The sequence below is a fragment of the Passer montanus genome, unplaced genomic scaffold (assembly GCF_014805655.1).
Source record: "Passer montanus isolate IOZ18808 unplaced genomic scaffold, ASM1480565v1 scaffold9, whole genome shotgun sequence".
NCBI classification, from domain to species: Eukaryota; Metazoa; Chordata; class Aves; order Passeriformes; family Passeridae; genus Passer; species Passer montanus.
Window position 1 is genome coordinate 17,193,996 of NW_024374367.1, and position 27,052 is coordinate 17,221,047.

At 40.1% G+C, this 27,052-nt stretch overlaps 1 protein-coding gene across 1 annotated transcript in view; it reads right to left on the reverse strand.

Moving 5' to 3' along the window:
* FGD5 (FYVE, RhoGEF and PH domain containing 5) overlaps positions 1-27,052 on the reverse strand; it is a 78,411-nt gene that overhangs the window by 25,239 nt on the left and 26,120 nt on the right. Inside the window, exons 3-10 of the mRNA XM_039734101.1 lie at positions 24,373-24,502; positions 21,599-21,657; positions 21,459-21,489; positions 10,684-10,835; positions 8,750-8,906; positions 8,238-8,325; positions 5,325-5,375; positions 3,769-3,827 (exon numbers count right to left, since the gene is read on the reverse strand). Of these exons, the coding sequence (XP_039590035.1) occupies positions 3,769-3,827; positions 5,325-5,375; positions 8,238-8,325; positions 8,750-8,906; positions 10,684-10,835; positions 21,459-21,489; positions 21,599-21,657; positions 24,373-24,502 (727 nt within the window). The remainder of the gene's footprint in view (positions 1-3,768; positions 3,828-5,324; positions 5,376-8,237; positions 8,326-8,749; positions 8,907-10,683; positions 10,836-21,458; positions 21,490-21,598; positions 21,658-24,372; positions 24,503-27,052) is intronic.

The window sequence follows — 27,052 nt, forward strand, 5'->3', positions numbered from 1 at the left end:
ACATTCTGTGATAATGGATTAATGCCTTTGCAATAGGGGATTTAGAGAGTACACTAGTAAGCAGGCAATGAAGCTGCATTTCTGTTTGGATGTTTTGCAAAAACCAGGACGTTTATGATTCAACTCTGGTACTATTAACTATTTGCCTGCCCTTAAAGTACAGTCAGTGGGCACTGGCACCAGTGTCCACTGGGCACTAACTGGGTTAATAGTTCCCAGGAAAAACGGCTAGAATCTTATTATCATAAAATAATGAGCTTATCCATGAAGATGTAGTTAAGATTAACCTAGATAAGTCTGTGCTCCCACAAAGAAAATCAGATGAAGGGTAGAAGGAAGAAGGGATGTCTGTACCTTTGCAATATTGCTAGTATTTTCAAATCTCCTTCCATTTAGCAGATGAGGCTGTTAAAACAGAGGCTGGGGCATAGGATTCAGCTGTTTTTATCTGATCAGAACAGTAGAATGGGCTGCCCAGCAGCAGTGAGTCCTCACTGGAATATGCCTAAAAATTAGGAGTCTCCTATCTAAGTTAGCCACTGTATCCTGTATCTTCAGTACACACCCAGACAAACAACACACTAAGGACCATACTTGATACAGCTTTGTCACCTGACAGCCTTTTAGAACAGTTTTCTGCTTCAATAGGCAATGGTCTGTTTTCTTTTGCTCCATTGTTTGGCATTAATATACCCCTGGGATTAGTGAGACTTGATTAGATCATACACTGTATCTGCCTGATATAAATCAGTTGTGTCTACAGGATCAGCTAATTAAGAAAGTTATCACAGATACTAGAAAGAGAATATCCAAGTTAACATGATGATATGTCAAGGCTAATTTACCCTAGATTTCAGCTAACACAATTCACGTATCTATCTAAGCTTGCTTTTTGAATAAGCCTGAAATCTCCCTATCTTACTGCCCCTGTGAAATATTGCACTTGTTTAGCATGATACTTAGTTCTTCATCAGTAAATGGATGTCAAATACATGGAAACACCTACAAGGCTTGACCAGCACAGAGCTTCACTGTGCCCATGCAATGTAATTGACAGTTGACACATTTTCAAGAATTTCAGATGTCAGGTATCCCTTTTGCAATGCCAGAAGTAACATATATTTTCTCAGGTCACTTCTAAAACACTATAGGCAAATAAAATAGAAGCAACATATAAAGCAATAGCACAAGAAATATCAGGGATCATGGGATAGCTGACTTTTGCAAAGGATTTTCCTGTCACTGAAGGGTATTTTAGCGTGGAAAAACCTGTCCAATTGACAGCTTCCACAAAGAAAACCTGTTTTTCATCTCCAGAAAAAGCAGTGTTCTCCTGTGAGCACACTCGTGCCAGTGCTAGTACTACTCATCTGGGTTTCTACCAGAGTGAGAGAAGTTGCAGCAGCCCAGCTTTTCTCAGGACTGCTGGCAGAGGAGCCTGTTGAAATGCTGATGTTTGCAGTATGGACACATGTTCACCAGGAAATGGACAGAGAAGTATTGAACTCATTTCCTGAAGGAAGTCAAACACCCATCACATGTGAAGGATAGTGGTTTATCTGGGAATGTGGACAGCTGAGGGGGGGCATAGTTTCCTGTCAGTTCCCCAAAATTCCAAGTTTATATAGCTTTCTTCATTGGTCTTAAAACTATCATCATTCTTCTTTCTAAGATCCTTCACAGTACTACAATTAAGGAACAAAAGCAAAGCTCCACCCAGACAGTACTGCAGAAGTGGGTGTCAGAAATACTGCTGTGGCCATTTTAGCAGTGAACTGCAGCTTCCATAATTTTATCATGATGTTTATGCAGCAGGAACACCTCCCCATGGAATTCACCAGCTGTTAATAGCAACAGTGATTTATAGCTCTTAGCATCTCACGGCCTCTAACAGATTGTAGGCATTCAGAGAGCAGTACGAACCCTGCTTAGTTCATCTCCTGGAATTACAGATAGACATAACACAACAATACTCTGTGGTGATGGTGTGCCTTGTACTTCTGTTTGTACATCTGTAAATTGAAAGCAGTATTTTCCTGCATGTTGAAAATGCTGTGGAAAAAGTTATGATCATAATTTGCTTGAAAATCCTGGGTTAATAGTCCCCAGGAAAAACTGCTAGAGTCTTATTATCATAAAACAACAAAAAAAAGCTAATAATGGGTCACTGATATTCTGTAGAAAATGTAGATCCAAATTCAGTGCTCCTATGAGATTTTTGGAGTGTCGTTTGATGAGCTGGTACATGGGAACAGAAATCATCCTTCCTGGTATATGCCAAGTCTAAATGATTTCTTAGACATTCAGCCAAGTACATGACAATTTATTAATGCTCTAATATAAGTGGCATTGTTCAATTCCTTCTGTAAGTAGAGTAATTATTTGTTTTTAGGTTTTCTTTTTTTTTTTTTAACTGAGAGAAAGAAAAGAAGTGCTGGTTGTTGCTTTTGTGTCTGGAATGTTAATTCAGGAGGACAACCTCTGATTTAGCATAGGATAGAACTTTGTTTCTCATGAACTTGCGCTTTCGCAAAACCCCCCCACATTCACACAAAAGGGAAAGAAGAAAATTCTTTTTCATCTCTCCCATACCAAAGTTTTGAAAAAGAGTAGATCAGATGCTCTGATGATATGATAAGAAATAAGTGTAAAAATCTCTCCAGAATTTGTGATGAAATTATTCCAAAACAGACATTATTAATAGCAATTATTATACAGCCTGTGAGATGTGTAAGACTCAGATGATACAATGATGCTCTTCAAATTGAAGCATGGCTTAGTAGAGACAAAATGATTTCATGGCAATGCAACACAAATTTGATTTTGGCCACTTACATTTACTTCTGACTTCAGAAAATTATTTATATAAATATCTCATATATCTGAGTGAAATCTAAGGAAGCAGAGGTGCCAGGAATGTGTGACCTTGATCTGTTAGGAACTGAGCTCTTAGAGTTCTGAACCTGTAACACAGGTATCCCTAAAGCTCTGAGATTTTTCTGGGAGGTTTGCATGAGATCTCAGGCATTTGATGAAATATTTATTTTGGTACGAAGACTGCTTTAATAATGGGGAAATAGGATTATCAATTCTTTGCCTGAGGAGAAGGAAAATCAGAATCAAACCAGTTGAAAACTTTGCTTAGCAAGTCTGTAGTTTCAGAGTCTAGTTTACAGAGAGGTCAGATCACATTCCTTTTTATGATAAAACTCTAGGCTTGTTAGACATCCTCCCTGCAATCTGCATATGTTCTTTCAACTTCATAACCAATTAGTGTGTTCTTCCCTAACAATTCAACTGCATTCATTTTTTCAGCCTTAAAAGCCTACCTGAAAACAAGCTCTTATTAGGAAGATTGATATTTCATTCCTTTCCTTCATCTGCATCATCTTAATGTGGTGACGCTACATGTAATGCTTTTTCTCTTTGTCTCTTCAATTTCATATTCTGATGCCTGAATGATTATTAACAACCCTCTCATTGCTCAGAAAATGAAATAATAAAGAAGTGAGTTGAAATTCAAGAGGGAAAAAAACCCCTCTGTGCTATTGGCTATAGTGTCTTACATCTTGCACAGCTGCACTAAAGGGCACAGACCAGCTCCACATCTGCAGTACTGTAAACCAGATCTGTACAAGCACGTAAGTCTCACCTTGGAGGAGACTTCAGAATCTAGCAGAAACATGTATTCACTTGAACAGAAATGCAAAAAACACACTATAGGTCAGGGGAGCATGTAGGACTCATGGTAGTCATGGTAGGACTCACCGCTTGGAGCATGCTGTCATTGGCTTGGTCCGTGATTTCAGAAACAATGAATAAGGCAGCTGAGGGATGAAGGAAAACAAACACCATACATCACACAAAAGAGTAGAAAAATAACTCAAATCCCTCCTGTTTGCAAGGGTATCCTTTGGCTTCTTTGTCACTCTCATAATGCAACACCCTAGCAACTCTGACATGGTACATGGTGCTGTCTCCCTCCCTTTATCATTCTCTTGTGTGAAACTGCATCATGCTTGCGCTGACCCAGAGAGCTTATGAGGTCCCTTTTAAGCATCAAGGATGGCACTAAATCTTTTTTGTAATGTTTTTTAGTTGCAGATTTTTGTCAATGTCTTGTTATACAGACAAATGAATGCAACTCAACTTTAGCCACCAAATAGCATGGCAGTCTAAATTGTACCTCTTACTGCTGAGAGAGGACATGTCATCCCCTTCTGATAAAATGTATGTGTATGAGGTGGTGACATGAATTAATTCCTGGATTCTCCACTGGCAAATAACCTGGGCTAGGACATGTTTGCTGGCACTGAGGGCAGTGGCATAACATGGCTCAGGTCCCTATTTCACATCCCTTCCCCTGTGGCACAGGGCTTTCTATCAATTTCTGGCCATAACTTGGGAGCATGCTGGCTAGGAATGGCACAAGCATCTCCTAACCAAAATGAGATAGGCAGTTGTGGTCAGAGGGCTTGAGTGTCTGCCCTGCTACTGTTTAAATTACTGGTATAGTTCTATCATCAGTGACTAGGGTACTACATCTTGCATGAGTCTCTGCTCTTGGGCAGAATAAACTGACTTTATTGCTATGAGTTGGTTTGAATTTATAATTAGTGTAAGAGAGGCGAATTGATTTCATTAATACAATGTTACTGCTGCTTACTCCAGCCTGGAAAATACTCCCACAGACATCACCACTAAACCTTGCTATGATTTCAGTGGGAGTAAGAGACTTTTGCTATATCTATCTCATGTGTTGTAAAGGATGGTGTCAGCAATGGATTTGTTCCTGATTTTGCAGAACTGCTTTTTATGCAATGTCTTGCAACTTTACGTAGCATTAAGGAATCCAGAATATAAATATGCAATTAAAATCTCCTTGGTTTCTCCCAAGTTTACAGAGCACAGCAGGCATACCACAGCTAATGGTACACAATCAGGCAGGAGGAGACATCTGAATTGTTTTTACAATGACCAGGCCAAATATTTACAAAGCCAAGGAGGACTAGGATTTCCTCAATGACTGGGGCAAAACTACAGTGTGTGCACTATGCCTGTATAGATGTTTTCTTCTTCCCTAAGTTCCATCATGTCAAAACTATAGGAAGCCCATATGTTTCAATTAAAAATAAAAAGATACAATTCTTGTCCTAAATAATTTGTCTAAATTAGTAATCAGTTCTAATAGATTTTACACCTAACCTATTAATGCAAAATCTTTAAAGGAATCATCTTATATATACTACCAGTATAGAAATCTCACACCTCTTTAGAAGCAATGTTAGCAAAATGGAAGTTTTCTTCTACCAATTTCATTTTACCTTGTGTGGCTTCATACTCTGTAGAATCAGGACAAAGATTATTCAAGTAATCTGTAGTAAACAATCAAACAAACACAGACATCCAATAATCAGAATTCAGATCAACATAATTTGTAGTGTTGTTAGCTAAAACATTAAATCCTAATCACAAAATCAGACATCGGTTGGGGTTGGAAGGGACATTAAGTATCACCTTGTTCTCATCCCTCTGCCATGGGCAGGAACACTTTCCAACAGACCAGGTTGCCCCAAGCCCCATCCAGCCTGGGTTTTGAATGCTTCCATGAATGGGGCATCCACAGTAATGTCCCACAGCACTTTATTCCCAAATCATTAAGTGTATATATAGCCTATTTCCAAAGCAAAATTAATCTTTGATGGCATTTTACTTAGAGAATCAATGCAAGAGCATTGATACAGATTAGGGCTCACAAAACTTGGCAGGTATAAATGAACTGTGTCAAAAATGTTTCTCAGTCAAGAGAGTTGCTGAGTAGCACCACTTTACAAATAACTCTTTTTCTAATTAATTCTGATTTCCCATCTGAATGAATGCTGTTGGCTATATTTGCAGTTAGATGAAATGAATCATATGCTTTTTATGGGCACAGGAAGGAGACACTAGTCCTGTACAAGCAGGGTTCAAATAATTACTACTGAACTCAATCATAACCTGAAAATAGGTTCTTAGTGTGACAGCAACTATATTTGCATTATATACAAACCTTTAACCAGTGTTTTTTTGGACTATTTTTCAAGGACCACCTGCTTATTCTGTGTCTGGGTCTTTGTGCTTTTAAAGATTGTAGTACATAAGTGCTACAGTTTAAGGATCCTAGCCTGGAAATACTTCACTCTTATCTTGCTGATTAGTCCAGATTTCTAAATCCCGCATTGAAGAACTAGACCTCTTTGCTGAGAATGGTGCTGGGCATGGATGTCTCTTCCCTTGAATGTCTTATCCATACACATTTCTCTTTCTAGTTCTGTGTTTTTCCTGGCATCCTGAACTTCACCTGGCTTTTACCTGCATTCTGTAAAGCATCTGCCTGTACTCAGGCAGGCAGGAAGGGGTTGTGCGATGTCATCAGGCAATATTTTGTATTCCTTTTCACCACTGCAAGCTCTGTCCTCAGCTATGGACTGAGTGGACAAATCCTTTTGGTTGTGGAGCCGTAAGTGGTAACCAATATCCTCATAAATTACTCTTTCCTTATGTGGTAGAATCAGCCAGTTATCACACAAGAATCTAAAGGACTGCACTGTTCCAGACTCATTCTGTCCTAGCAGTCAAAAAGGGGCTTGGTTTCTTGAGGTGAAGAACTAAAGTAGTAAACCTATTTTCTGTAGTGTCTTAATCCAGTAGACTTCATCTCAGTATACACAAAAGCTTTCATTTTCCCAGTTAGTGTCAGTACATGGAACAAGAAGGAGCTCAAGTTGTTTCAAGCATAGATGGAATCCAACCACTGGAGCTTCACTGCAGTCCTTCCAGCTTTCTCACAAAATACCATGCTGCATGTTTGCAATTTATCTTGTGGACCACAGAAATGGGAAAACAGAGGATAGAAGGGCTATTTCTGAGAGAGATATGCCAATTCCTTTCACATAAATGTAGTATTTGTGTGCATGCACCATAAACACTATGGATCATGAGAGACTGCTAAGTATTGCAAGCCACAAGTCTGGGAAATTGCCCTTAATGTAGACACACCAAGAGAGGGAAGAAAGTCCGACAGAAAGCAGGTCCTAATATTGAAATCCAGTGTTCATTTGTATTGCTTGTACTGAAAAAGCAAACCCAGCTGTGAACAATGAGTCGCATCCTTGATCAAAGTGTCTGGAGCAAGATGCAACTGCTGGTAATCTGTGCTGTTAATGAAGTTTTCATATGGTCACTTTGTTCTGCTTCTTTTTTAGAAGCCCCTTCTAGTACACTGTGCCCTTCATTGGCTGTATGGGCAGGGTTTATGGCTTCCTTTTTACTGTCCCATGCATGACTAATCTTGCATCCTTGTCCACCACATATGCATGCTTCCAAAATATTTCTCCATCTTTATGTCTATGGATCCTTGCTCTTTTGTGTTCTGACTAAATTACGTGACAACACTGAGTTTTATTGCTACATTTCACCATTTTCTTCCCTAGCCAATTCTAAACTTCACAATTATTTCTAGGGGCCACATTCTGCTTCAGAAAGCCTACTCTCCTCACAGGCTCAGACTTGCTAGATTTGGGGTGGCTTGCAGAGAGGGAACATAACTCCCCTTGGAGAGACTCAGATAGTAGTTATAGATATGGTCCTGAATGTAAAGGGAAGGTATAACTGTATATGTAAAATCAGTAAAGGTACTGTTAATGTAAATTTATATCTCTGTCTCCTATAATGCAGCAAAACTGGACCTTTTTTTGACTAATCACTAGCTTTCGGTGTACTGTGCATAGGACTTATGGTGCAGTACTGCGTATAACTGCTTTGTTGAAAAGAAGATGGTGCTTGCCACTGTCATAGAGGATGAAGTGCAGAGTCTCCTTGCCAAGGTCACCTGTCTTCTACTGTCTCTGATAACTACCCTCAACATACCTAGAAATCAAACGTGTTTGTTGGTAGTGAGGTTGAACTCTGCCTCTCCTGACTCACAGAAGGAAAAAAAACCAAGAAGAAATGGCTAAAAGCATCTGACTATGCTTTTTTATGACCTTTCAACATGGCTATCCTATAGAAGTGCCTGCCTCTTCCCAGGCTGCCTGACACTTACTGAATTCTGAACTAAGCATATTGAAGTTCCCAGGAAATCCCATACTGCTTTAGCCCTATTTTAAGCTTTTAGGGCATCAATATGTAGCACAGTGGAGGCACAGAACATCAGGGCAGCGTTTCTGTTGGGTTCTTTTGAGAGTAATAGTACTGACCTGTGAGCATCACACGATACTGGAAGACACGGTGTACCACTTTCAGAAGTTGGTGTTTCACACTGTAAGGGCTGTCACTGGAGCTTTGCTGTCCTCAGCGAAAGGGAAGAAACACAGACATCAGGGGGAATGCAAGCTCAGCAGCAAATTGTCATCTTAGTTTTAATCCTAGTTATTAACTCTAACACATCCTCAAAGAGCTTCGTAAGTTAATAAGTGACTGAGAAATCACTCCAATATGTTTCAGCAAAGCATACTCATGGATCTGTAGATTCACCAACACAAATTCTGTATGCACACACAGGAGTGTGTGGACAACAGAGACAGAAACAAACACATCATGCACAAGTGAACTTCTCAATTCAGTTTTAGCACCAGGGTTGTTAAAAAAACTATTCTTCCATTCTACCCTATGTGTGAACAGTGGTAGAGTTCTGGAAAAAAAAAATCCTTGAGTAATCCCCATGGCAAAGCCAGGCATTAGTGCACATAAAAACCCATGTGAACCTTACCTCAAACTCCTGAATCATGGTAGCCAGTTGGGAATATTTAAGGCACATTTCATCTAGCAAAGCCAAATTCCTGTCAAACTGCATAATGTATGCTGTGTGGTGATTCAGCCTTGATTTTCTGGAGAGAAAAACATCAGCAACTTTCTGGTGTTCGTCCCTAAGTCCACAGAAAGAAAAGAAGCAACAAATAAACAAGTAAAAGTAAAGAAGTAGAGCCATACTTCTTGCTTACTGTATTCGACCCACAGTGGCTCTATACACTGTGCACATAAAGCCTAGGCTGAACAGCCGGAAAGAAGGAGTGCTTCAGGACAGACAGCACCACAGGCTGCTGTAGCATGGGCACCATGGGGGCTGTTCCTTTGGCTGTGCCTCTGCCATAGCAGCACTGTGAGGCTTTTTTCAGAACACGGCTCCTGCTCCTGTAAATAGACCTTCTGCTTGCTGCAGTGCTTTGAGCACTGTTTGTGGGGGAGAATATAACACTTGTTGTAATATCAGATCTTCAACTCTCCTTCACTGCCTGTTTCTCAGCACTGCCTCACTGTCATCTGTCTCAGTATTCAGGTGCACAGTGCTGAAATGTTTATAAAGCATGTACAAGGAGAGAGCAGAACAAAATCTGAGTTCACAAAAGAGTAGTCATACTTAAAAGAGGAACATGAGTTCCTGGGGATGTCCAGAGCAACAGAGTGTCGGAGGAGTGCAGGCACAGGGAAGGGCTTACTGGAAGCTTCAGGTGTGGTAATGACTGGAAACCCATTTGGGTGCAGGCGTATAACATACACTGTTGTGCTGGCAGCATTTACAATACAGTCCTCCTTTATCCCCAGTGCCACAGAGTAGTTCTGCACTACTAACTCTTAGGGTATGTATGGTTGTGTTCCTTTTTTCTTAGGGAGCTGGCAACATGCTGTTAGAGTAGGGTTGTTGCTTCTTCAGTACCCAAGACATTTTAGATCCCAGAAACACTATGTCTGTTTTTGTTCTAAGTGTATAAATCACAAATCATTGGTGACACTTTTTAAGTCTTTCTCTCAACAGTCCCTTGGTGAGCACAAACCAAAACACAGCTCTCTCTAGCCTCTCTTTACCTTGTCGTATGCTTTGATTGGGAAGAGCAGGGCTGCAAGGAGACCTGTGCCCTACATTTAGGATTGTTGCTGAAAAATTCTACTCATTTAACTGACTTCCTTAATTGCTCAGTGGCTGTGCAGAAATAGAATCACCCATTCTCAGTGACCAATGCCTCCTGGAGTTTGGCAAGTTGGAGGTGTGGGGCTTCATGGTCCATCATTCAATAGAACCTGGCAGTCTGGCTTAATTCAGAGGTCTCCTCAGCTGAATGAATTTTGGAGCATTGTCTGTCCTATTCATGGTGTTATTCTCTCATAGAAAAACTTTTCCCTGTAAGGATGTTTGATGGAGTCCCATCAACAGGCTGCCAGAGTCCGTTTGGCTTGGAAGCCTAGGGTAGCAGATCCCTGCCTTGGTGCTGGGAGCAAGGCACTCTCCCTTAACTGAGACCTACACAGCTGCTATGTAGATTTCTGTAAGAAGATGATCTTTAGGATCAGTTCTGATGTAAGTTGTCCCTGCTTTCCACAACATGAGTCTGTGACCTTCAGACCATGGGTGTGAAGCCACTTGGTGATGACTGAGAAGTGACCAGGGATAATGCATATGAAGCTGGCTGTTCTCACACTGACTGATGGGGCCATTTCAAAGTCATGGGCTGTTCACTGCACACATATTTCAGTATTTGATTTCTTAGCCTAACAGCCTCTAAATTTACCTCCTTTCTGTCTGTATGCAAAATCTGCCAAAGTAGTTCAGATTCTATTATTTTCGTTTCTGCTGGGATCACCAATGAATTCACCCACCTGCTGTGGAGGATATGTTAAGGCTATGAAACTATGCCATTCTGTACTTGCCATTTGAGGACTCTCTCTTCCAGTTCTTCCAGGATGTCTTGGTGTAATTCATAAATTTCAGGGAGTTCACTTAAACCTTGCTTGAGCTTAACTTCCTCTTGTTCATTTTCATCATCATCTCCAAGCACTTTCAAGATACCTTCATAGAAATCCTGTGAACAACAGCATTGAAATGAGGCAAACTGACTTAAAATATCTTTCCTGAAATTATTATTACAATTTCTTGACTCCTAAACTATTCTTTCTAAGATTTAAAAGATGTACTATCAACAGCAATAGTGTTCAGTACAGCAAGGAGATCATAGAATATGTTTTCTTTTGTCCATTAGTTCATGCATTGTTTCAGCTGAATTCCACAATGCTATCAAATTAAAACGGAATATTTTCCAGATCAAGCTGTAAGACCCTTATGTATACAATGATTTAGTATCTTTTTATTTACCTTGCCTTTTCCCCCTGCTTTCATGGGTGTGGTTTGTCTCATTTTTACAGTGTTTCGTAACATGAAACATAATTTTTTAAAATGAAGGGTGAGATTCTCACCTCATTGGATCCAACATCTTGACATGAATAACATTAACAACTACATGCCTTGTGCTAGAATTTGCACTAGCTACACTTCTGAACTTAAAATTTAAAGTATGGATCAAATAATTTTCCCTATGAAACCTGACTCCTTTCTTCCTCATATTAGAAATGGTTTTCATCATGAAGTGGTTTATAAATTATGTAGGCATAAGGGCAATTTCCTCTATATTAAAATATAGCCCACTCTAGTACATAATAGGTCACCTATTTCAGAGCACATAGCAAAATGCTTTCCCAGGTTTGAGTTGCCAAGAAATGAAATTCTGTTCCCTGAACTTTTAGGGACAATCTTATGAACTTCCCTGGACCATACTGGGATTTATCATGGTATTTCTCATTACTCTGGCTTCTGTCTAGTAAATTATCTTAAAAGTAGATAGAGTTATTAAGGAGGAGACTAAAAAGAATGTACTTCCATAAAACGTGCGAATGTCCAGGTATGAGCAACTCATCAGAGTATGCATCACTGTGAATCTATATGTTGGGTTGCCATTTTGGACTGATTAAATCAGGGTTGCTGTATTGATTTCAGCATGGTGAGATCTGGTTGGTATGACTGTGATCCTGCTGAAAGGTTCTGCTCTTACAGAATAGGAAAGAGTCTAGTCAAAGAACTTCAAAATTCCTCTCTCATAGATAGGGACTGACTCCAGGCAAAATCAGGTTTTAGTTTCCTCAGATTAATTCCTGGCTTTTCTGTTGTTACCGTCAACTTTAATGTCCACACTGGCTCTCTACGAACTGGGATGACTGGATTATTTAATGGATAATAGCCAAGTCACACATAGACAGTATTGGGGTTTTTTAGTTACTATAACAGCTGAAACATTTGTTTTCTGAAAAGCCACTAGAACCAGGTAAAAAAAAGATCATGATGACAGTTTTCTTTTTGATTAACGATATCCTGGATAAAACAATATCATAAAGATTTCTGAAAAAGTATTACTATGTTTCCTAAATACATGAGTCTAATTTCTGCAACATGTCCTGCCCCAGTACCACATAATCCCAATGTTTTGCTATTAAATTTCCAATTTTTTCTGATGTGAGTTAGCCTATCTAAGTTCATGTTTCAGCCAGTGTATAATCCAGAAGTTTTTCAAGCAACTAAACCGACCAATCTTTTTTCTGGATGCTTTTACTAACTCAAAGGAATCTGCAACCTTTCAAAGACCTCAGTCATCACAATTAATCCAGACCAGGGAAAGAATCTAAAAGGTTCTCTCAGCTTATTGTGCTTAGACAAGTGAATAGCTTGTAGTTCACTAGCGATGTCCTTAAGCAATCTATTCCATTACAAAGATGTCATGTTTTCCAAATTAACATAAAACAGCTCTGTATCTGTCCACTTTCCACCACAACAAGCAATGGGATTAACACTCCTTTCCCACAGCATCTCAGTAGATTTAATTAGTTATTAATTGTCTGTCCCCTTGATTATAATGAATTCTCAGACAAATAATTAAATTCCAGTTGCCTGGATAGCCAGCTTTCTAATGATTAACAAAAAACCTGCAGCATAACAGTAATCACTATAAACATCCATTAAAAAATAATTATGTAATTGTTGAAAATGCCGAGTGTCTCTGAGGCTATTAATCAAATGCAAAGTGCTTTTCCAGTCTCACTAACTGTAATCAGTCATGGCACCTGAAGGTCTCCAAGTCTCTCACAAAAACCCAATGTCTAAGTACAGGAGGTACTAAACACTGAGTCCATACAATTCCATGACAGATCAAAGCTTTCTTAAAACAGCTTCACGAAATGAAGTTGCTCAGTTCAGGGCTCTGGTGTGACAGGTACAAAGCTCAGTCTCATCCAGGGTTGGATGAGCCTACAGATCTCACACCAGTCTTATGCCTGTACCTGCATGTGCGTGGGAAAGCATAACCCAAGCAGTCTAGGTGACACAGAAGGTTAGCAACTCAGCTATAAACATACATTTCTGAAACATAAAGTTCTTTTCATTACATTTTGGGCATCCATAAATAAGCCCTTTATAACCATCAAATGGCCATATCCTTAACATCCCTGATATAAACTCTTCAAATAATGAAGTGAAAAAAAGAGGATCAAACCCCACAGCCACAAAGGTTGTTGGTTTGGTTTTTTTTCCTTCTTTTGTTTGTGAACATCACTAATACACACAAGTTACGTCTTTTCCCTCCAGAGATGCCTCTGAAGAATTCTGTTCTCTGCTGTAAATGGGGACTGTAACCTGGAGTTTGTTATAAGAGTATGAGGCCAGGAGGAATGCAGGGTTTCAACAAGATCTTATGGTTTATGTGAGCTCTGCCTAACTGGCACATGACTGGCTCTTGGAAGAGAATCTGTCACCTTCTTTTCGGTGATGAGCCTCCCTGCAGGATGCTGGGATATGAGCTGGCTTTACTGATGCTGGGAGTGCAGTGTAATCAGTGTAACAGGAATCAGCTAGGGTGTGAGGTTTTGGGTGAAAAAAAATTAGGTACGTGGCTCCAGGCTACAGAAAGGTCAATTTACCTAGGATCAGCAACCTTGACACTTTTGTAGCATGTAGTTATTTCTAGGTACTCTTTCAAAGAAGTCAGCAATGCCAGCAACCAGAGGTTTTTGGTTGAGCACTTATCGAGAAAGTTCTGTACAGGATTCAACATCTATATGAAATGTGATATTCTAATAAAAGGGCAAGAGGTGTAGTTAATTGAACAAGAGTTAATTCTGGATCTAGGTTCCATGATTTTGTGAACAGATGCAGAAACAGTGAGTTTGTGTATTGTTTCTCTCCAACAATGGGGGTGAATGTGCTTTGGAGTCCACCTGCAAATTTCAACTGTAGCAATCCTGTATATGTGTCAACAGACATTTTGCAAGATGGATACCTCCCATACACACTGTTATAATTTCTATGGTTCCGCCCTGCTGCTAGTTAGCCTTTATTAGCTAAATGAGTAAAATGAGAACATTTAACCTTGCAGGACCCTAGTGAAAGGAAGGAAAACCAATCTCTTGTCAGGTAAACAATTTATCAGGCAGGTAGTTTACCCTGGAGAAAAAAAAAAAACTGCCTCTCTGTACATATATAAGTATATGCTATGTTGGGTGACTCCATTTCTTCAACTTCTACTTGAAAATAACTTGGAGTGCAGTAATTAATTCTGGATTCAGAATGTCTGTTTCTTTTTTTCTGTATGTAACAGAACAGGCCAAATTAGATCAGTTCACCCAATGGGGATGAATGAATCCCTGGGAACTGGTACTACTACAACCAGTCTAGTAGAGGTAGTCAGAAAATGATAGGACGGAAGTTAATTTCTACCTTTACTGTAAAAAGCTAATGGTTCTGCCATCTGCAGTGGGTTGAAAGCAACTATGAATATTAGAAACCTGAGTACACTAAAGAAGAGAAAGTTGGGATTTTTACTTACAGGTGTAGCTAAACAGACAGCTCTATTTGAAAGACCTTTTAGAATTGTCCAAGAAATGCTGATCGGTTGCTTGATTTGCTTGGGTTTCTTATTTTTCATCTTTAAAGCACTAGCACAGACAATTCTAATCTAGTCATAATGAAAATCCTAGTCCTTGCATATTGACCACATGGCAGGAGAGCAGAATGAGAAAGGAATACACCACCATTGATATTGCCTTTACCAATAGTAATTTTTAGTTCTATGGTTTGACCAGCAGTTCCTCTGCAGGTGGGGATTGATGCCTTCTCACTGGCTCACAGCATTGTGTTTCTAGCATCAGGCCTGTATTTGAGCTAGTAGAAAATGGTGATTGTAGAGCAAAGCCACTCTTTAATAGGTCAAGAGAAATATTTGAAACAAATAGCATTTCTGTGAACAACAAGTGCACATTATACTAGAAGGAACAGATTGCTAGATTGTAGCTGAATTAGAAAAGCTCTGAATGACTGCAGTCTAAGGATTATGGGTGACCTTGATTCCAGGTCTTGAAAACGAAGTCTCAACTTGCTCTTTACTGCATTGTCTCATTGGGAGGAACAAAGGTTCTACAAAGCAGAATAGAGCTGAACTGCTTCCCAGATTTTGAATGAGCTTTGTGTTGTTTTTAACAAGAAAGAAATCTCAGCTCAAAATGATGCAATGCAATGCTTTGAAGATGTTAATCACCTGCTGTTTTTACAGTGACCTGCCAGAGAAAAGCTATGTAAATTTACATAAACCAGAGGTCTGACCTCTACTGCTGTCATGGCTGAATCAGCTTTTATGCATATATCTCTAGTCCTTATTAAAGAAAAGGGAATGGTCTGATAGGTGAATAAATTCCTCTGCGATATTTCTACAATTTTCAAAACAGATGTGTGAGTTTCCATTACAGAATAACATTGGGGAAAAAAAAAAGGAGTGAGTGTACAGAGCAGATGCATTAGTGGAAAACCACAGCTATTTTTCTGCCTTTGTCTTCATGTGGGGATACTGGCACTTCAGCTACAGAACTCATGTCTGCACACAGCATGTTTTTACCTTGTTCACACCACAACACCCACCTGCCATCCAGACTTTTATGCTTTTCAGCAAAATACATACATACATCAACATACAGGCAAACAAAATAATTTTACAAGTATATCTAGAGTTGCAATTTCTTCCCTAGTCAAGATGGTATTTTAATGGACTGATACTAATGGGAAGTCATATTTGACACTTTGTAAGGCAGCAAGGGAGGACAAGAGGGAATCTTGCTGCAGCCCAAATTATGTAAGTAAAGTCTATACTAATTGCATAAAATGGTGCAGGATTTCACAACCACTCTCACTTCTAGAATGAAGCTGGATTTAATAGATTCTGCATATTACAGAATCCAAAGCTTCTCTGGCACTCCTGAATTAAAAAGTGGCACATCTCCTGTAGTAGACTGAATGACCTCTGATCTATATGGAGCAGTGATCTCACATTTCGCACTACTGGACTCAGCAGAAACAATGCCAGATGAACAGCAGAAAATGCTATCACAGCAGCTACAATTAGTCTCTTATCCTGTCATACAGGGTACAATCTGGGTCAGGAACCCTGACCTCAGCACACACTCACATGCAGCCAAATAGACACGTTCATCCAAAAAACTGCAAATGAATTTCAGAACCGGCAGACTGTACAGTATGCACTGAAAATACTATATCAGTGCAACTTTTTACCAGGGAATTGTCCTGATCCAGATATGCTGGTGTGGCTTCCTTCTCCTTTTACGAGATATACAGATTATCTGAAAGCTATTTTGGCTCAACATTCCCACTGTAGAAGCTCCCTGGCCAATACACAGTTTTTTTTCCCACTGCTGATGAACACAACAATGAATAAATAAATGAGAAAAAAATCAGCCTAGTGTGAGGGCAGGCTATTCTTTTTTAACAGTGTGTCCTTAGGCTGTTATAAGAGCTTCAGAGGGCCTAACAGTGAGATAGCTCTTTGTTTAGCCAGCATGTTGCATTCACTAAAACATTTTATTAGGAAAGTAATGACTTGATTGATCCAGCAGAACTTTGAACATCATCCAAGAAATTCACAGTCATAAAAAAGGCTCAGCAAATCATTCACTGGAAGTGTAAATAATTAGAAAGATGGAATTCTGTATTGTCTATCATGTAGCAGTGGTTCCTAAATTAGACAGTTTTTTTTGTTCTTGAGAATGTGCCACACACAAGAATTCAGAAAGTAGAGTTTAATCAATGAGGTTTAATCTTAAGTTACAGGCTTGAACAGTAAGATTATGTTGTTATTTTTTATGTCCTAAGATTTATTTTGTAGTCATGAACACTGGGATGTCCAGTGCAGGGTTGAATTCCAAACTGCTCTGAAGGCACATATCAATCTTTATCATATTCATAGCTATAACTCCAAATGCTTAGGAAGCATAAATCTGGGTCTTTGTTTCTAACAATTGTGGTCCATTGTTATGAGGAAAATGCAAACCAGAAAACAGGGTCAATTTTCTTTTTCAAAGGAGATGTTTGGGCTGATGTCTTTTCAGTGCAGAGATGTCCTTAATTCAGAAAATATCTTGGAAGGAAGTAATAACTTCAAAGGGGTTTATGCACACACAAAGATTTTAGGTACAAAAGCCAAAGGCAAAATAAACATGAACGCGGTCCACTATCAAAAAAGAAAGGCGAAATAAACATGACCATGATACACTATCAAGGAAATGCTTGGACCCATACAGACTGAGATCCTGAAGAGATCTGAGTCACATTAGGTTTCATTTGTGTACATCTTGTAAAGCCATCTGAAACAGACCAGCTGAAGGGAGGCAAATAAACCATCTTGGTGATGTGTGACATTTTAAGCTGAGAAAGCCACCTGCAGCATTTTGTTCAGGACCAACTACTAAGAAAAGGATGTCAAGTGCAGCCTGCACTGCTGGGGAAGCATAACAGGAGATAGAATGACAAAACTTGAAGATTAAATGATTCTGAAGGAAATTCAAAGACTAATCGACTTTGGAAAAACTGTGAGCACCAAGAGGTCATAAACTTGGACTAGAAGGCCCTGCCAGTTCCACCTGCTCAGACCAGAATGAGTCCTGAACTCACTGCTCCAGAGAACTGCATTACCTTCGAGCAGGGCAAGTAACAGCTAACCTTTTAGATTATTATCACTACTACCACACCAACGGATACAAGTTTGTGAGCTAACACAATGTTTCCAGTCTTTCAGTTCAATAGCAGAGGGGGTGTATGGAAATGTCATCATTTTGGCAATCAATCAGTTTATTAAAGTCTCCACTGAAAGGCCAAACAGAATATGTTATGCTGAATGAACAGCAGCACTAGCCAAGCCTGGAAATGAGATGGGAAATTGCTCTTGCTGCAGGCTTAAGAAAAGCCTTTTCTTTCCTTTCTGAAAGCAGCTAGGGTGTGGTTTAGTGCTTTGCCTTTCTTACCAATATGTGGGTTTACATCAGAAGATGAAACTTGAGACTTGATGCTGAACATTTAGAAACTGTTTTCTTGAGAGAGTTGGTGATGGGAAACAGAAATGCATGCCTGGGTTGAGGAATGCTGTCAAGGAAGGTCCTAACTGGCCATGAATGGTGTGTTGTACCTTAAGAGCAATTTGGTGACTGTGGGCACTCTTGGTTGCTTCTGAAATCTGCTAATGGAATTTGTGTCAACAGCAAGCCCACAGGAAAGCATGACCTTTTGCTGATGTGACTATTCTTAAAATATTCAAATATGGAAAAAGGAGCGATTAGATTATCATAACTTTTAGTGTTGTGGCAGTACTGAAAATATTGATTTGGTTAGGCAATAACCAACATTACCCCTACATTCTAAGGGACCTGCATGTTGTAATATTGGTAATAGTTTCTCTAGATATTCTGAACAATACTGGGTAACAGGCGAATACAAAGGTCCAGCATTAGTTGGGATGGAATAAGTGACAGTGTTTTCTAGATTGAATGTGTTTGCAATGGAGAAACCTGCAGATTATTTCTCAATGCCACTGCAGTAGGTAGGTATCACACAGACGTCAGCCTATACCAGTAGAGATGGCGTATGCCAGGGTGACAAGCAATCAATGAAACTCAGAAACATACCCTCTGAGCCTGTTCCCATAAAGATTTTTGACTTCTTCTAAACCAAAGAGTGCCTGAACTAGCAGACAAGTGTGAAAATAGGCTGCCCCTTTCTCTCTTCTCATTCTCTGACACAGGTTCCATTCATACATCCTCACTAGTTAGAAAGCCAACTCATACAAACAATTAAATCTTATCTGAGAAACTTTCTAGTTGGCTCTGCTGAACAAATGCCTCCTGTAACCCCTAAAGGAGTGTATGGGTCAAGACACATAAGAACTTTTCCACGGTATAAGGAAATAATTAATCATAATTGTGATTTTGCCCTTCTTAAACTTCATATGGCTGGTGACTGCTCATGTGTCTTATGGCTCTTTCCAGTTCTAAAACTGAGGAGATTTTATTGAACTTTCTTACCCAGGGAATTGGGACAGGGAATGTCACAGTGCATGGTTACAGTTATTCTGGCATTTCACAACCTACCAGTGCATTCATTCAAGGGTTTACTTTAGGCCCATTTCTTACTTTCGTTTGACGTATTAACTTCTCTCTTTTTTCTCTTTCTCTTTTCCTTAATTTCTTTCATAACTAGGGAAATAATGAGAACATGCTAAATATTCATAAGATCCCTTTTCTCCAGTGGGATGGGCAGGCAGGAAAACAAATTTCAGTACACAGGGATTTATCAGAGGAAGCAGAAAAGGGAAGGGATGGGGAAAGTCCTGAAGCATTTCTTTCCTGACCCGGTAATAGGATAGGCAAGGCAGCCTGACAGCAGCATGGTGCTATAGCAGCCATGAGGGTGTGCAGCCATTTATACTGTGGATAAAGGCACTGAAGTGCATTTCAAGTTTGGATATATATATTGAAAAGTTTTATGGCATTAGTAAGCCACTTTTATCTCCTAGAGGTGTATGGAAAATTCCAGGATGTAATGCAAATGAGAGGCTTCTCCTAGACACCTCCATTAAATGCTCTCCCTCCACCGTATATGTGCTTTTACAAGTCTGCTTTTACATGCTGTCTGTAATGTACCAAAGCACAAATGTATTTGGAAATGGAAAACTAAATAGATGAAGAATATTTTAATGAAGGTGCAGAGTGACTAATACTTTCTGTGCAAGGTAATTTCCTGTATAGATATTTCTCTTCTCTGATGCTGGCAGAGCCTTTTTCTTTTCTTTTTCTTGGTGATACTTTAGGAAATAATTAATTTCAGTGAGGAGTTCCTTAAGTGCTCTCAGTGGTCAGAAGCCCTGTATCCCACAGGTGAAGAAAGCACCCTGGCTTCCCCAGGGAACAGTGGATAACTATAGCTTTGTATCACTGGTGTCAAATAATGTGTTTTGTGGTGCAGAAATCAAAGGAAAGCCAGGACAGAAGAGGAAAATGGCTAGGCAGGTTATCACCAATTTATCAAAGTACCAGCAAATTAATTAGCTAAGCATCTAAGTCCCTTTAAGTGTCTGGTTCTACCGCTTTGGTAGATTGCTTGAGAGACACAATGAACAGGGAGCAATATCATAGGATCATAGAATATGCTGAGTCGCAAGGGACCAATCAGGATTGTTAAATCCAACTCCTGGCCCTTTATAGGACACTCCAAGAATTCTATACTGTGGCCGAGAGCATGGTCCAAGTGCTTCTTTGGACTCAGACAGGCTCGGTGCTGTGACCACTTCCCAGGGACCCGAGAGAGCAGCACAGCACCAGTGGCTTGGAGGCTGCAGTGCTGATGCTGGTTGGATGCTGCCAGCCTAGGGACAGGCAGAGGCTGGCACTGCAGATTCAACAAGTTCTTCAGTTCCCAAGCTCCAGATGCCTGAGGGCGCCGGCCACTTTTGTCAGTGGAGCTGCTGCTGCTCGAGAGATGAGAGGGAGGAGAGCTGCTGCCATCTTTGTCTCCCCACATGCAGTTGTCTGCGGAGGGCGCCGTCTTAGGGGTTTCTCTGACATTTTCCCTTTGTCTCCGACATGCTCTGGGCTGCGGAGGGAGCCGTCTTGGGAGAGGAGTTACTCTGCCCTTTGGAGTTTATGTTTGTTTCCGGGAGTCAGTGAGAGCTCAGCAACTTTGTAACTAGTGAGGATCAGTGTCATTTTTTGCCTGTTGCTGTTTCTTTTATATAGACTGCTATTTTTTCAGAAAGGAACAGGAGTAGATATAAGTGAAAAGTGATTGGTGGAAAGGGATTTGTTAAATCAGTGGGAAAGTAACTCATTTTAGAGTATCTGCCTCTTAAATTGTCTTAAACCAAAACACTGTGACATAGTGTGGATACCCAGAGCGCACTGGCCATTACCAATACTGCATTATTAGAAAACAAGAAGCTTAAATGCAAGCAGAGTGAGTCCATTGAAACCAAATCCCCATGCTTCATAGCTCTATTCCCATCTGTCTCACTCTGAAGGGAGAGTGTCCACCCCTATTTATCATCATCTCCTTCTCTGCACTAGGCTTGTTATGCATTTTACACCAGTCTCAACCTCAACAAGCCCCAGCTGTTGACCAATGCTTTTCCCTCTAGATGACAAATAATAGATTTGAATGGTTCACTGTAAGCCATTCCTCCTCAAATTCCCTTAAATCCCTTCAATGCTTTTATGTCTTTTAAGTTGCAGCTAATAAAAGGGTATCTAGGTTTCAGTGATTAAAATTATTTACTTACCATACGTAACAACTGGAGCATTTCCACATATCTGGGGAGAGAGACAAACTTTTATTAACTGCCATCAAATGAATACTGAAGGGTGGACTGCATAGTTTAATTTTAGAAGCACAACAGGTAGATTATAAAAACAAACTCACACTTTTTCTGAAGACATTAGTTCCTGGGCAATGAGGTAAGCTCTTGACTGGCCTTCTTTCTGTCAACAGAAGTCAGAAACAATTAGGAGATTTCTCATTCTACAAAGTAAAGTAGTGTTAGAGAGCACTTTAAACTGGCATATTTCTGTAGTGAAAATAGTGACCAGACTTTAATTCTTTATTGTTCAGTGTCTAGCATCCTGGACTTTCCACGACAGGCCATTTTCTCCAATTCAAATACTAGTAATACAGCACAATGTAATAATGCTAATACAGATAGCAAGTTTGAAAAATGTCTTTTTATTAAAGGAGGAGTGAAATTTTCTGTGGATTTTTACAGGTCAAAAATTTGCCAAAGAAGCAGAAAGTGCTTAACTTTGAACAGGCTATCTTCACAGCTGTTGAGGATATACCACTTGGAAAGAGGAGTTCTTTATCAAAATGATCATATTCCGAACAGTTCTGACTGCTGTCAGTGAGACCTTTAGAAGAAAATGGGGCAAAGGGCTTTATTGCCTACTAAAAAAAGTGTCTAAATTAAATGGCCATAAATATCTCCAGAATTAGTTCAGTACTTCACCAGACAACATTGTTTGAAATCTCAAGGATCTATTCAACTGGTAGGCATCTTGGGAAACACGGATAACTGTGAAAGAAGCAAACTGTATGTCTCTGAGGTGCAAGTGGCTAATAGTATTTTGCTCCTAATTCACGATTCATCCTTATGGTGAGAGAAGGCCAAAGCATAGAAATATGTACTGCAAGGAATTTACTGGGAAAAGTTTGACTTTTTCAACAGTGGTGAAGTAAGGACCTAAAACACTGGTCTAGTAGTCACAAAGAAATGCAGCCCTCAGTGATCTAAAGTGGACTCAGGGGAAATGAGTGCAATATCAAGTTTTTGTGACATTGCTTGTCAGACCAAGTATTCTGGTAAGAAGACTCAGTGAAGCAGAAAGTCAAGGGTCCCTACATGGCTGCCATGGCCTCCATCTGCTAAGCAAAGGCTTGGACCGAGGCCCAGAGGGAAGCGTCTGAAGAGGGAGCTGGAATAGAGCTATACCACAGGACCAGGCACATGATTGGCTGCACGGAGTAAAGATTTCTAAAATGCTGGCAGCTTTGCAGTCTTATAATAATCACTTGGACTTTGTTTCAGAGAGTGAATAGTTGAGGGACCTGCACCCACTCTATCCCCTGTTCCCAGGAATCTGTCTACAGACACTGTTGTGTATCTCAGAGTTAATTTCCTGGTTAAACAAGCAGCAGCTAAATAACGCAAGACAGACAATGCATAGAGACACTCTCAGACATGCTCTAGACAGAATATGTGACACTGAAGTCCCTGAATTTTGCCTATGACATATTAATCATAAAGATTGATGGCACATTGGTGGCAGTGCCAGTCACTCCCCTCTAAGCATAGAGCCAGCTCTCAGTTGTGCTGATCCAGTGGTTTGTATGACCTTGATCAGAACCAGACTGGTCTCCTTAAAAAACTGAACCAAACAGATCCAGCTTAAAAAAAATTGTGGGGCTGGGGTCCAAGCTGCCTCCATGGGGCTACGATGGAATTGTTTGGCCTAAGAGCAGCACCAGTAGATCATAGAACAATTTTCTAAACCAGAAGCATTGTGCAAGTCACTTCTCTGGAGTATTCTTTTGGAGTACCCTTTGCATTTCAAAGCAGGGCAACTCGTGAAAACATGGAAGCAGAAGCTCCATCTCTGTGTGTGCCACAAACTTGCCATGCTAACATGGACAAATTGCATCTCCTCATGCATTTTACCGTGTGTGTGTTGTACTTCAGAGAGTACTGTAGCTTGATTGTATTCTGGTGTATTGTAGCTTGATTGTACTGAGACAAGAGTGCTACTGTCACAATCAGAGGCTCATAGCAGTTTTATAAGCTTCAGTATATGAGTGACTTCATAATGCCCTTTTAGTAATTGTTATGCACAATATAGCAGTTTACAGTAGTGCCAACAGTAAGTAAACTGAGGCATTACAAGAACAATTCACTTTTTCGGGTTAGCTCTGTGAATCAGTGAGAGTGAAGGAATAGCAATCCACAACTGTCTTCTAGATCCCATCCTTGAAGAGCTAGATTGCAGCTGTCCTGGAGGATCTGCGTAATTATGTAAATCAAGAGCTGTCCCTTGAAAGGCATCTGAAGTAGGTGCTTCCTCAAGGCACACAAATCTGTAGTTCCCAACTCCAGCACATTTCAGTTTTGTGTGTGTGCACACAAGTGCATATTCTTATATGTTAAAGGTTTGCAAAACAGAATGATGCCTAGAGTCTGGAAAACAGTGGAAATGTGTAAGGAGCAGCGAAGTCATTCTTATGTACTGTTGCTTTTGAGTCAGTAGCTGACCTGCTTGATTTGAGACCTTTGAGACTCTGCTTACTGGTCCCCGTTTGTGCACAGTGCAGGTCTTCTCCATCTGTCTTTTTTTGACTAAATGTAACCTTAAATTCTCAAGATGGAAACTAAATGCTTTGGAATGAGGTTTTTTTCCAGACATTCAAGTCAGGCCTTTCTTGCTGTTTATGTTGCCTTCACTGTCCATCTTTAGTCTACATTCTTTGCCTTTGCCATGTGCTGTAGAGGTAAATTATTCCTAGTGTAATGGGGGAGTGAAGGACTGATGGCTCTGCCATTTCTAAATGAGCACCAGACCAAAAACATAGAGCTAAGAATCCAGGATCTTCTGCAAATTGCTTTTCCGTCCCCAGATTTCATGCATTAACCATTTTTAGGGGTTTTTTACCTTGTTGGTGAGACTGGGATCACCAAGGCTGCTCTCATCATCTTCTGAACTCTTTTGTTCCTCATCCGATGTGACAGCTTCCATTGGTGTCACAGAGACTGGGCACACCTTGTAGGGCTCAGTGTAGGCACTGCAGAAAAACAGAATGGACTAGCTCAATGGTGTTATTCCCAGACTCCCTGTTACTCACACATATAGAATCCTAGAATCCCTGCAGAACTGCAGGGCTTGGAAAGCAAGATTTATCAGGCAGGGGGTTTTTTGGCTGCTATGTTGAAAGGCAAACATTCAGGCAAGCAGAAGACTCTGAAAGGATCAATGGGAGGTTAACTGAACTTGTTCAAGCTTCCCCAAGAGATCAGTGTTCTGGCCCAATTTAGAGTAAAAACTTCGTACTTAGTTGGAACCAGAACTGCTTTGTTCCTCCCTAGTCAGCCCCTCAAAATAGATTCAGTAAAATCACACAAACATTTTTAAATGGAAGTTAGACATTGTGACAATAGTTTTCCAGGAAAACATCAAACAGATGAGAAAAGTATAATGGTAACACCAATATAATCAATTAAACTACAAGATACTCTGGTTCCAGAATCCTTGGATTGCTTCAAGGGAACATGAATTCAGCTCCAGAAACCCAGAGAAAGCTGTGCAGTAAGAGTACTGGAGCTGGTGTGAAACACAGGCCAGTGCAATACAGGCTTGTGGCTTTGCAGTGTTTTATTAAAAAAAAAATAAATTCCAATTAAAATTGCCCTTGATCTCAAAACTTCCAGCATGACCTCCAGCATGACTAAAGATGATCTGTATATGCTTAGCTCCAAATTCCAGTTGCTGGATCTTGTTAAACCTTTGCTGAACTGGTGTCCAGTCTTCCAGATTTTGTTACTGTGTACTCATAAGCTGTATTCAAGTTGTTCCTTAATTTTGACTTTTATATGAAACAGGTGAAGATTTTGGTGTCTTACTATATCATGCCACTTGCGATTTAATAATTCTAAAATCTCTAAACTTCATCCAATTATGCATTAGCATTATTTAATTTACCAATCATTTTAGCATCAGCTTTTGCTGCCATCCAGTTTTGATACTCCTCTTGGTACTGCAACGCATAACTCATTGATCCGGCACTGGCAAAAGATGGATACCAAGCCGTATATATCAGCTGTAACACCCATCTATTCCTACCTGACTTTACTGAGTTTTCACATTCAAGGATCAGATTTGGTTTTTTGACCACAGTGTCATTCTGGGATTTTATATACAGCTTGTACATCATGGTGGCCCCAAGCTTTTTACATTTCCAGGGCAAGGTTTCTGTGTTCAGCCAAGAGGGCAAGTCTTTTGTCTTAAGAAACAAAATCTGACACCTCCATGTTTTCTAGTAGACATGTTGGCCAGCCAGGTTAGTCTGTAATGTAGGCCTGGGTTACTCAGTTTATGTTATTTCTATACTTCCCATATCCTCTGAAACACTAACTTCCTTTCACATCTCTGCTTCATCCCTTTATTTTTCTTTAATCTGCTTGGAGATCCCAGATGTAAACAAACCCAAGGCATCAAAACCAATACTAGAGTAACAGAAGGCTAGGCAAAGCTGAGCTAATGTAAGTGAGAGGACAAGGATGAGACTCCCAAGGTCACTCACCAGATTCTTATATCCTTTCAGAAAGGAAACTCCCTACATATCTGCATTTACCTCTAAGCTGCAAACAGGGCTATGTGTCTCCTATGCAATTGTGGCTGTCAGCCTTTCTGTTCTGTCTCCAGCTTTTCCCTGATGTGCAGAGTCCAGGAGCTCTCACAGGCCACCCAGTGCATTTGTCATGGCTGGGCAAAGGGCCAAGCAGTAACGCTGTTCCTCACCATTGTCTACTCTGGCTGATTAGTTGTATATTCAGTTTTTCAGTGTGGGTGGCATCACCACACTTTTGGAAACCTGTCCAACTTCAGCAGCAAAGGGACCTCAGCACAAGAGCAAGAAAAATACAGGAACAACTCAGGAGACTTATTAATAATTTAGCCAGTCTCAGTCCTTACTCACACAGTCCTTCTGCAGTTTGTAACTGTTTGTCCCAGAAGACATGAAATTAAGGTATTCCTTCCTTTTCTCTCTCTCTGATAAATGACTGCATTATGTTGATATAAGAACACATTATAATTTGGGAAGAATGCCTCAGTATACTAGTCTTGCAATCATTATGAATGGCATCATTAAAGGTTCATACAGTAGCAGAACTTGCAATATTGCTAAACTATCTCATGGGCTTTGTTTGCAGCAGACCTGCATCCCAGTGGCACCAACTTACGTTTAAATAGAAATCTCAACATGTTACGGATCTCATTTGGACATGGGATAGGCACAGGTATATTTGTGCCACCATTTTCATTCTCCTCTTTTCTGACCACTCCAACAGCACTCAGGACTTTACTTCTGAGACTGTTCTGTATTGTCACAGGAGCTACTGGGAAGTGCACCTTTCCTGATACGCTGCACACACTTAATCCAATGAACTCACATGTCATCATCCATCTTTTATGTCTGTGCTCCTGTGATCTCCTAGCATTCCTAGCTTCTGAAGGCTTGAATTGTGCCCAGGAATAACTAAGTGATACTTTTCTTTAGTTCATTAAAAGCACTGCTAACTGAGCTTACTGGAAGCAATAAATGCAATGGAAGATG